Source organism: Leptonotus elevatus, chromosome 16 (assembly GCF_054856555.1).
Source record: "Leptonotus elevatus isolate MCC_2025b chromosome 16, RoL_Lele_1.0, whole genome shotgun sequence".
NCBI lineage: Eukaryota > Metazoa > Chordata > Actinopteri > Syngnathiformes > Syngnathidae > Leptonotus > Leptonotus elevatus.
Window position 1 is genome coordinate 10,776,233 of NC_141254.1, and position 12,307 is coordinate 10,788,539.

The window sequence follows — 12,307 nt, forward strand, 5'->3', positions numbered from 1 at the left end:
CCCTTCGTCTCTGACGTCCTACATTTTAGAAGTGACCCGAGACGTGCATGTACTAAGGAGAGACATAGTAGGTGTTTTAATAACATTTCAGTGGTGTGCTTTCATCAAAACACTGCAAGCATAAATAATGGTAGACATATTTATACAGCATATTTCATGCCATGGTGAAATATGGGTAGCTCTGTCTCATGTACTTAGACACGAACTACTTGTAACCAAACATTAAAAAGTTATTTTAACTCATTCACTCCCAGCCATTTTCACAGAAGCAATCCCCTTCACTCCTGGCTGTTTTACTGGATTTTGACTGATATTACAAGGCCCACATAATATTGTGTTCTATTGCTATAAAAACATGAAACCTACCAAAAGAAAGATTAAAGTCTCTTCTTTCATCAGGAAAAAAAGTAAATTTCTATCTGTTTCCATATTGCAGCAATTAGCATTAGAATACAGCTAAGTTTCATCATTATTCACAAATCTATTTAGAATTCTGAGTAATTGGGTTTTTTTTCAACATGGTCCTGGTTCATTTCTTATGCTCTGTTGCTACCTGCTGGCCGTTTGTGTACTAACTACCCTTTCTTCAGCTGTTTTTTGCAGTAGAGAGGCTGCATCACAGCCTTCTGTATGCTCTCATAAAAAAAAAAAAAAAAAAAACTTAAAAACATATAAATACGTCTTTGGGACACTTAAAACGTTTAGAATATAACGTTTTTATACGTTTTTGGGTGAGTTCATGTTCAGTTGTTTTGTAGGACTTAAGAGGTGGGAAAAGGAGCAGACTTGTATTTAACAAGGAAAAAAACACCTCCACCACCATGTTGTGAACTGATGCCCATCTTTACTCATTGTCATCATTGTTGCTGTGGATGCCACCTGGCACCACATCCCCACTGTCTTCCATGGTGTGGCCTTTCTGGCAGGCAAGTCTACACACACACACGCACACACACACAGGCAGACATCAGACATTCCTCGGAATCCACTCCTTGTCTTAACGTGGCCTCAGGTACTGCAAACGTTATTTAACGGAAGTGTGCTGCAAGTGTGTTTATGTGCGGAGGAATGTGTTGATGTTTATACCCACCAACAATGTTTTGTCAGCATTTCTGTTTAAAGTTTAGAACCCCCTAACCCCCCCCCCCCGTTTCTTTTTAAATGTTTTTCACCATTTACTGAAATTTCTCAATGATCAGTGTATGAATTCCATTGACTAAAATCGGCTATTGTGGTTTGAAGTTTAAATTTTAGGAGCATTTTGTCCATTTCCAGGTGTCCTGTTTATTCAGTGCTGCCATTTTGTGCTGAAGTATCCATTATAGAATCACTTCAGATGTGCACGTGCCTCCTTTTTGTCATGGGTCAATTTGGAGGTTAATTTGTCCTTTCCCCGCGATCTTGGTGACTGAATTCCACCGTTCTGGGTTCAAGTATCCGTTTTAGTAACGTTTTGTTTATTTCCAGAGGCCATATTGACTGAATTCAGCAATTATAAATCAGTTTCCATTTTATGACTATTTGTATTTTGTCCAATTTCTATACTTACTATTCACAAAATTAAGCCATTTTGGTTTGAATTTCCCATTTTAATGTCATTATTGCTATTTCTCAGTCTTTGGCGTACTTCTGATCACCAGTGTTTATCCTGAGAACCTTTAACCTTGACAATAACAAACGCGAGTAATAGAATAGACTCAAGGGGGCACCATTGCTGTGTGTAGAATTGACATCTGCTTGCGTAGCATCAATGCAACTGATCCACGGGGTGGAAACTTGACACTTGACAGTGAGCTTAAATGTAGTTGATGTTTCCAAATTTAAGAGGTAAAAGTAAAAGGTGCTCAGAAAAATAAGTAGCGTACAGATACTAGAACGTATTTGTCCCTCATTCACACCACTGAATATATGTCATGGAAATCAATTCAACCTGCAATGCAATGTAGTGCAATGTAAACTGTTTGCAGTGTGTTGTCATTTGTTACTATGAGGGATTTGACAGCCTGAATTTCACCTGTCAACCTAGTGAACTCCTGAACTGCAGACTTGATGATGTCCCTGAGCCACAAGTCAACTTGTTCGTGCCCTCTTCTGCACTCTTGTTGGACAGGGTTGCCCACTCACCAATCCTGACTGAACTGGTTGTCCATACGTGTCTCTCATGGAGTTATCAAAAAGTTAATGACATAAATGTCTGTGATATAGTTGGAATGTACTGCATTGTAATTTAAGTGAATAGTTTCACATCATATCACCTTGTAATATTGTAAGATATTGAAATTGGAGTGGATCATCCAGTGTCAGAATTGGAGTGAATCACATGAGACCATTTTGCACATTTATAATCACGCAAGCAAAAAAAGAAAAAAGAAAAGGTTTTTGCATTTACATACAAGCGGTTTTCTAAAAAACTATTCCCCATTGTTTGTGTGGTGCTATTGAAAAATTTTCACGTTCCTAGTTCCCCAGTGTCAAGCTAGCTTTGTTAGCTTTCTTCCACTTATAAATCAAACACTGTTTGTGAGTTGAAGGGCCAAAAAGAAAGAAAGAAAGAAAAACACTTAGCACCTGTCTCCCATACTGGGACAGGACACAACCAGTCTTTTGTCAAAGACTTATCAGAAACCTGTTGAGCAAGACTGCTGGCGGTACGGCCTGACTTCATGGCTTAGCTTTCGTTTTGAGCTTCACGGGACTATTACGTCAGTTAGATGAAATGACAGTTGCCACTTGAAAAAAACAAACAACTGCGGATGAAGCAACTGCTGTGGTGGCAGCGGCCCAGTCACCTCCTTTCTTCTGTGCTGTTGACCCGCGAGGAATAAATTACAACTTGTTAGGGATTTTTCTGACCTCTGTGGCGACTATTTAAAAAAAAGAAAAGGGAGAAAAAAGACGTGTGTGAATCAATTTCACATTGTTTTCTGTATGGCAGGAAAGGTGCCTGCTGGAAGGCAATTGTGAAGTCAATCGTGTTGTACACTGCCGGACATGGTGCACATTTATACTTTTTAAAGGTAGCAATTTATCCACATATTGGTAACTTTTGACCTGAGGTACAGTATTTTCTTCAAGATACAAGCTAAGAAAAGACCGCAACATCTGAAATCGTGTTTTTCTAAACATTTTATTTACATTTAAGATTTTCTTTTAAGGCCATATCAGCCAACCTAGGACAAGGAGATCAGAAACAATACATTGGATTATCCTGAGTCTAGTTGTTGACCTTCTGCCGTATGACACGCTGACTAATCAGGTCGAGCTAAGCAAGTAGAGCAGCTTGTCACAAGACTGAGCGCACAAAATAATCAAAGCCAGCTTGACAAACTGACATAAACTGGTTACAGAGGACGATTGCCATCGCCTCCATCAGGGCGTCTTTAATTGATGAGCCGCAATTGTCAGTTGGCGAAGAAAAATAATAATGAGTTTGTACCGCCTCGGCTTTGCAGCACCACACCTTTTGTCCTGTTGCCATTACCTGCCAAACTCAATGCTTCAGTTCATAACATGTAATTTGATGTCATCAGCAAATCAAAAGGCCTGCACGATAAACAGTTTATTAAATGTTTATAAAAAATCATACCTTCTCAATCAGCGTTAAATGATACATTTGTAATGAGTAAAGTAAGCCAATCATCCATTTTAGGTTAATTTTCAGATGTGCTTTTGACAGAATTCTGCGATTTTGGTTTGAAACATCACAATTTTTTTCAACATTACCAGAGATACATTTGACTGAAATAAGCCATTTCGGTTCAAAGCATCAATTTTAGGGACATTTCTTTGCATTTGTAGAGGTCCTCTTTAAATTGTGTTTTGTTTTGAATTGTCCATTTAGGGCTATTTATTACCATTAGGCATGGGCGTATTGACTGAAGTCTGCCATTTATATACAAAGAATCCATGTAAGGACATTTTTTTTAAATTATTATTCCCAGTGTCCTCATAACTGAATCCTGACGTTTTCATTTGAAATGTTCATTTTAGGATTGTTTTGTCAATCCAATGATTTTAATTCCAACCCCGGTTAAGACAGGATCTTAAAAGATACAGCATTTGCTTTTGTCATCACTTTCTAAGAATAATTTCAAACTTGAGCTTGTCTTGAGCCATCAGCATTCATGATTTTTTTTTCCTGTAATGTTTTCCATCTCATTCAGCTGAAACGTGAAGCGGCTTGTTTTCACACATTGGGCCTCTTGGGTGTGACACTCAATGGGGGTGATGTCATGACAATGGTGGCATCAACAGTGAAAAGGCCCCCCAGGGGGTAGGTTTTCTACAGAGAAACAGAACCAGATACTTTTTTTTTGTCTGTTGGTACGTAAAAGGCTCTCTGCAAACTCTTGATGTTTCTTTGCTTGTTTGTGCTAAATTGGGAAGGGATGAATTCTGTTCCTTATTTTTGGGACTGAGTGTTGTTTATTTATTGATAGAACTAGGAAGCCACACGTTCCTCAAAACACTTACTTGTATTCCATACATGGGCTACCTGTATGAGGATAAACTGTTGAGACATTGCTGTGAGAGGAATTGTCTATGCTGGAAGCTTTGCATGTTGTATTTTCAAAAGCTATCTGCTTATCAAGTTTAACAGTCAAAATTGGGCATCTATCCCGGCGTAACGTTGAGGGCTTTTCCTGTTTGTCTTTGGCTCCGTCCCGCCCTCTTTGTTGAGGGGTGTGTGAGCTCCTAGTAACCCAACACCATTAACACGTTGAGGTTACTGTAACTGGCTAAACAGCCTCGACCAGTGAGCGGCAGGAACTCAATTGCTTACTCACACCCACATGTCGCATGTGTCTGCCGTCTGGATCAAGACTGCGCATGCATGCCATTCTATCACACTTCAACACTGCTGTGAGATGCACGGAAAAGAAAAAGGAAGCAGGTGTTGGGAGTAGTTCTTCACGTATGATCTGTGGGAGTGTTGGAAAATCCCCTATGAGTTAAGAGAAAAAGACAGCAAGTGGAAGAAGAAAAGGCAAGGAGATCCACCCAAACATTTTCTCGCAACCAATCACGAGGCGCTCTCGGAATTGGATCCCTCCCTTGTTCACCACCTGAGAGTTGAGGAAGCGCAATTGTGCCTCAGAGAGTTAGAAGCTTGAGAGAGACAACAAAGACCGGGACTGAGTTTTGACAGAAAAGAAGATCTCCTCAGAAAACAAAGAACACATCAGACGCAAACTTTTTGGGAGGAATCTTTTGACTCTGGTGACTTTCTATTGGACAGAACTGGAAGTGCAAGAAGAAGAAAATGTTATAAACACACAAGACTTTGAATTATTCGTAAGTTTTCCAGAACCAGTTTTTTATCGTTCCCTTTCAAGACATCATGCGTCTTCTTCCAGCAAAGGGTGAGTCTGAGGTTTTAACGGCAAACTGATGAGAAAAGGACTTGCCCGATAATGATGTCGTTAGAGGATTTAGGAAGCATCGCCAGCCTCGGGGCTGAAAGCGAAATATCAGACTACGGCGACAGCCTCTCGCTGAGAAGCCAAAGTAAAAGCATGGATCAGGACCTGGATAATCAAAGCCAAAGCCAGGATGGAATTGTCATGGAACGCATTGCCTCATTGCCACTGCCTTTGCACATGTATGATCCCATCGACTTCATCGGGAGATTTTCCAAGTTCCAGTCCAGGTCCAGACGGCGAACACGGATCATCGTAGGTAGGTGGTTGCATGCAACTTCCCTTCAAAGATTTGATAATGAAATGGACACAGGTAAGGACCACCTGAAAACCATTGATGATTCATGATATACCTCATTTGAATGGGACGCGCTCATGCAAATGCACTGAGGTGAAGGTTATCGAATGTTAGACAAATAGTCGCCTGGTTTTATCCATTGCAAAATCTTCTGCTACCTGTTGAGAGCCACTCTCTTCTGTATAACTATGACAGGCTCAAAATATGAAAACATTTAAATTCCTGGCATCTGGCTTAAGCTCTCAACGAACTGTGAGTGAGTGAGGACCTTGTCTAAATATTTGAGCCATTATCTCACCAAGTCAGTCTGCCAAAGATGCGTCATTTCATTTCGATTTGTTTCTCGGTTTCCTGTTCAGTTGCTTGTACACTCGGTTAAAAGAGACAACCACGTCAGTTGATGGCTGCCCCAACAAAAACAGTTCAATATTACATCACAAGGCCCTTCTCCTTCTTCTTCTTCGCGGTCAAGTGCGTTGTTAGCAGGATCGTGACAGAATGTCAGAGAGGTTGCCAGGTTTGATTCGAAGAAATTACTTAACACTTGATCAACTCCAAATTAATTAACGTCAGTTATTTTCCACCGTGCTGCGACACAAAGCTCACGTGAGACGAACAGGTATGCACAGCACACGCCTAATTGGTCGTTTTAAGCGATCCAACCATCACATAGCACGGCAGTACTATTTGAGGTTATCAGATAGCACGGTGGTGTCTGCTTGACACAGCTGGCTCAGACTGACGTGAAGAATGTATGTGTGTGTGTTTTGTCATCGTCAACCGACTGTCAGTTCGATAGTGTCCTATCAACATTGTGTTTTCCCAGACTCAGCTCAATTAACATTGCATCTTAAAAAACAAAGTATATCATTTTGCTTGGCCGTTCCATCTGTAATATTGCTACACCATTCACTGGTGACTCAAACCTTGAATTGCAGTCAGTCATTCATGAAAACTAGATGCTGAATCCAGCACACTGCCTGACTGTCCAGTCGGATTTGCACCCCCTCCTGCTGTCTCATAGACATGTACAGACAGACCAGACTTGTACAGGTGAGGCAAGCAAGGCCCCCTTTGGCAAAATATTTGCTGCTTGGAAGCACATACCTCATGTCAAAGGTGTGGGTAAACCACTGCTTTTCCATCATATAAATGGGCCGTGTCTTTGGCAGTGTTCATCGCGATTGTCTTCTTTGTTCTTTTACAGAACACACAGCTGATTCTACTTTTGTTATCAGAGTCTTACCAGGAATTAAGCTGCTTTTATGAAAAATAGTCACGTCACGAAAGCTGCAAAAATAAATTCCATGATAGAAAAAAAAAATCATCCTGACAAATAAACTTGAGTTAATCAATGAAGCCGAGCTAAATATAAGACTCCGGTAAATGGCAAAATAGCGCACCAGGTTAAATTACAAGCTACGGTCTCTAGGCCTCCATCCCTTTAAACCCCCCCCCCCCCCCCTCCCACACTCCAACTGGCCTCTAAGAGGATTGGCTGCTCTCATCTCCCAACGACATCTGTGTATCGCTGTCCTGAGAGAGCAAAACACATAGGGGCTGGGCGTTGTTTTGCCGGCAAGATATCACAGAGAGCACGCATCCCTCATTCCGCCACTTTCCATCCGCAACGCCTCATCCTGTCCTCCACCGTCTGTCACCGTGGCGACGTAGCCCCTGCAGCCATGGCAACCAGCCAGCAGGATTCTGGCTTCTTCGACATCAGCCTCAAATCTCTGCTCAAGTCCTTCGCCGGCAGTGAGTAACACCCAGAAATGACAGCTCCAAACGCGTGCTGCATCTTGCGTATTTTCAGTTGGCAGTCTTGACAGGACCTTGTCACAGCGTTTAGCTGCTTTACGTAATGCGCTGATAGCAGATGAGGGGTTAGCCGAGGATACAGTTTATACACCTCAGCACTTTGCTATATTAATTACACAGCACTTCATTTGCATCACGGTGGGCCAAGCTTCACATAATTAGGAACAATGAACAAATGAGTAAAAACTAAAAATATAAAAAAACATTTTCATCTACCAAAATAAGATACCTGAAACTGTTTACAAAACTAATTCAAACAAACTATAATTATAACAAAAATGTCTGCCGTTTTTGTCTTAATCAATTTATTTCATCCATAAGCTTTTTGGGTTGATTGGAAATTTATTGTCTATTGGGATTTTGACCAGGTACACGATCTCTAGGCGACCATATTATTTAGAAAAAGCCCAATCTCAGAAGCGTAACAGGATCAGGCCTGTAGTAAAGTAAAAAACAATTAAAATAAACGGAATTTGAAGGAAAAAAATCAAAACGAAACAAATGACCAAATGAAAACAATTACAACCATGACTTGGACTAAACCCAGGAACAAACCTTTGAAATATTCCCTGTTTCCTATTCAAATCATCACCCCCAATTTTGACTAAGGTTTCTTTCAGAATTAGTCTAAGCTCCAAGGTCAAATAGACAGGACGGCAGAAAAATCAAATGGCTTATCGAGCCCAATTGCTGCGTGACAGTTTCACACCGGCCGTGCTAAAATAACAATCACGCATCATCGTGCATACTCACCAACCGAGGATGGTGACTCATGCTCCGTGCCCTGATGGATCCAGATGTTTCCGTGTCTTGTCTAAAGTCTGGATGACATTGCAAATGGAAAGAGCTGGTCTCTTCTTATGAGGAAGAAGCTCAGGTTGCTTGGTGGTGTTTCATAATTTTTTATTTGTATTTTTAAATCTTTCCACTCCGCGATCCAGATCCACCCACATAAACATACCTGACATTTGTATTTGATAGTGAGATAGGGCGCATTACCGCACAAGGCTTGCAAGTCGTGATTCACCGCGAATGTGTGACGTGAAAGATAACTCACCGTAGTTGTCTGTGGCTTCCCCATCAGCTTCCCATCTTCATTGCCTCCTTCCTCTTCCTGGTGTGATCTTAGGGAGTTATTGCTTGGCAGGCACCAACAAAGCGAGCCTGTTGGTTGCTTCTGTTGGTCGGCTGCCTAAACTGGCTGCGGTAGAAAGCAAAAAAACAGAAAGAGATGCAGGACAGCATCTGAGTTGTACATATGTCCAAAAGTTTGTATCTACAACAGAATGGTTCAAAGCAATCACTCTCCGACTGTAGATATTACGACTCGGAAAAATATTGCTTATTCTCATTAGAGTGTGAAAAGACTCTAACAAAATCCGTCTTTGTTCTTGTAAGGATCATACCATTTTTTTCTTGAAAAAAATGTGACTTAATTGTCATGAAATTACGAATAGATTTTATATGAATTTGTCATTGTAACATTACAAATGTTTTCCTTTAAAATAATAATAATTTTCATTCGTATCACATTTAGGGCTAGTTTAATTTTCATTAGTATTGATAAAATTCTCCCCATAACCAAAAAATATGACAATCCCTGCTTTAAAGTGGCAAGAGGGATGTTTCCCAGGTTGGCTAAGTTAACGTAGCCACTATTAGCGTGTGATTTCATCTGCTGCATTTGATTACTGGTGCGGTTTCCTTTATAGTTGGTCCACATGACTTAGTTTTGCACGTCTATATTTGCATGTGTGCACTTGTGTATGAGTAGTGCGGGGTAAGAGGGGGTGTCGGTGGGAGTGGTGCTCTAAAAATAGCTCGCCTCCCCTCCTTCCTCGTGCTTCTCTTTGGACAGTGTTGAAATTCTTCTGGTCAAGCTCCACAAGAAGACTCGGAACACGACTTGGGGACAGTTTGAAAACTCCCAGCAATGCGTTTCCAGTTGACTTTCCAGGCATCAACTGCGGATTCCGAAGTGGAGGTGGAAAGTTGGAGATAAAGCCGAAACTCGGTGACTGGCCTGAAGGTTCACGTGTCTCTTTGGTGCTACACCACCTCTGCTCCGGCCTGATTTATCCAGCGAGGAGATCGTTTGACCACTCCTTGTAGTTGACGGGAGTACTTTCATCCAAGCTGAGCTCATCTTTGCTTCGGCTCGGGGATTAAATGTGCTATCATGAGACTCTCTGGATTTTATTTACTTTCCCTGTGAGATGATGGAGCTTCTCAACTTTAGCTTTGGTTAGCCATGCCGGACAAGCTGGATAAAAACTTATTTCTGATTCATTTATCTCCAACCAGGATCTTCTGTTTTTGATCCATCATGAAGGCTGTACTCTTCAGGCTTTAAGTGCCACGGGTCCCAATTTCCCTCCATCCATTTCCCATTACCCCAGTTTTCTTTCTCGGACCAACTTACCACCTGCACCATGGAAGTGCCAGCAAGGTGGAGCAGGGCTAGTGTCATTAGCTTCATCAAGGGTCTTGGTAAGCCCTCGGGGTGGGGGGGATCATGTGAGCGTATGTTGTGAGTGATCATGTTTCATGAAAACGGGCCTGCCTGGGGGGGCTGACCTGTTTCGCAATTAGTGTTCTCTCACCTCTACACTACCGCTGGCAGAAAAGGTCGCAGTCGCTAACTCACTGAGGAATGACTGTAACAATAAGAAAACACATTTAGTAGTCAACATGCATCACTACCTTTGACATGCTCATGTTCAACCGTGCGATTTATGAGCACCATTTCTTGACTGATTTAGATTTGCCAGGTTTCTCCCTTGACAATCCCGCTATGTTTTTGTGGTTTAATAGAAGTTATGCAGTAAAATATAATGTATGTGGGGGCGCAAAACCTGATACAGAGTTGCCGTTTTCCATCGGAAAACATCAGGGCTCAATTGCTCATGTGCAAGTTCAGTCAACTGTAAAATTTTTTGCAATAGTCCATTCTAGTCGGGTGTGCAATGGGTCTTTGGTGTCTAATGAAGTGTTCCAGACAAACCCCGTGAGATTACTTGTCTGGTATGAAAAAAAAGGACATTGAATAAGTAAACAAAAACAAAAAAAAAATTCTTGACACCCCCCTTTTCCCAGCCTCTCCGGTGGGACTGAAGCCGCCCGTCCCGCCCGTCACAGCAAGCCTGGGAGAGAGAAAAGGCCCTGTCATCATGGCGCCCGTCAACGTGGACCCGGAGAGCAAGCCGGGCGAGTTTGTTCTCAAGAGCCTATTCGCCAACTTTACGCTGCTGTCCGAGAGAAAGATCCGCATCATCATGGCAGAGCCGCTGGTGAGTCATTCCGCATATATAGAAAGATAGAGTGGCTTCTTACAGCAGGAAGTGTGGATCAATGTACTTTAATGTAAATGCAGAACAAACAGCATCTCTATCCACTTGTCAGGTGCTTGGCTCCGTTAGAGTCCATAGCAGGGCAAGCGTATCCAGTATGCACTTGGCAGAGCTACAGTATTTATCTGGACTTACTGTTCTTCTTTTAGTGTAAAATTATGAGGTTTAAAAACAATGAGCGTAATAAATTAAATTCTTGATAAATGTATACAGTGAACCCCTAAAGATCATGGTTAGCAATATGTGAAAATCCACTATATAGACCACTTTTACACTTCCCATGCAATTTATGCACATTAAACTTGTTAGAACATACTTTTTGAAGACATTTTATGCTGTCAATTATAACTTTGACACAACACTGCAGGTATGTTTAGCATTAATTGGCTTTCACATAGTGTAGTCCAACCAAAGTCAAGTCATGGGCAAAGAAATCCGTTGGGTGGGATTATGTTGATTAATAAAGTACTTGTAAAGTTCAAATAACATTTCCAAACACTATAGCAAATGAATTTTTTTTATTTTTTTTATGTAACTCTTAATTGCTTACGTGTTGATTTTATAGGAGAAGCCGCTCAACAAGTCTCTGCAGAGAGGAGAGGATCCACAGTTTGACCAGGTTTTGGCACACGCGACAATGACATCACCAACAACAAACGTGGAACCTGTCAGTCATGCAACTCTCTCTCCTCCCCCCTCCTGCACGCTCCGTGTTTGCATTTGAAGCTGATCAGCAGCATGAGCTCCCTGGCTGAGTACTGCCTGCCCTCCATCCTCAGGACGCTCTTCGACTGGTACAAGCGTCAGAACGGCCTGGAGGACGAGTCGCACGAATATCGACCACGGGCCAACACCAAATCAAAAAAGTGAGGAAAAGCTCATCTTCCCTTTTGTCACACTTTTCGGCTCCTGTCCCTTTAAGAGCCCAAAGAAGTTGTAACTCATTCTAATCCCTCTGTGAAATTCAACACATGATTTCTATTATAATTGATTTCTAATGAAATAACCCCTTATTTAATTAAAAATACATCTACAGTATATAAAAAAATATGTTACTCTTTTTGTTTAGACTAAATCAATACTGACATTATTTCTTGAGATAAATGAATAAAAATGTATATGTTTTGATAAAAAGTAGATAATCGACAGCAGAATTGTTTGCTTCATTTGTAAAAAAAACCCAACTTGCTTTTAATAATGAAATAATTCTCATATTTTGTTATTTGTAATATATTTATTTATAATGAAACAACAATTATGTAGTATTTTTCAAATATTCAAATTTTTAAAAAAAATTCTCAAATTGTGTCTTATTTACAATAAATCATCACCAATCATTTCTTCATATAATTATTTTTAAATGCATTAAAAATAGTTAAATTAATGCAAATTGTTGAACCCATCATGTTATTTTTTTC

General features: G+C 40.9%; 1 protein-coding gene across 9 annotated transcripts in view; it reads left to right on the forward strand.

Annotated features, from left to right (window-relative positions):
- fryb (furry homolog b (Drosophila)) overlaps positions 1-12,307 on the forward strand; it is a 46,999-nt gene that overhangs the window by 3,579 nt on the left and 31,113 nt on the right. For 5 of the 9 annotated variants that reach the window (XM_086098047.1, XM_086098051.1, XM_086098055.1 and 2 more), the window contains exons 1-4: positions 5,090-5,679; positions 10,636-10,829; positions 11,455-11,508; positions 11,616-11,755. In XM_086098047.1, coding sequence (XP_085954173.1) covers positions 5,415-5,679; positions 10,636-10,829; positions 11,455-11,508; positions 11,616-11,755 — 653 coding nt within the window. In that variant the 5' untranslated portion in view covers positions 5,090-5,414. Of the gene's footprint in view, positions 1-5,089; positions 5,680-7,269; positions 7,477-10,635; positions 10,830-11,454; positions 11,509-11,615; positions 11,756-12,307 lie in introns of those variants that run through there. The other 4 variants (XM_086098052.1, XM_086098056.1, XM_086098054.1 and 1 more) reach the window with 2 other exon arrangements.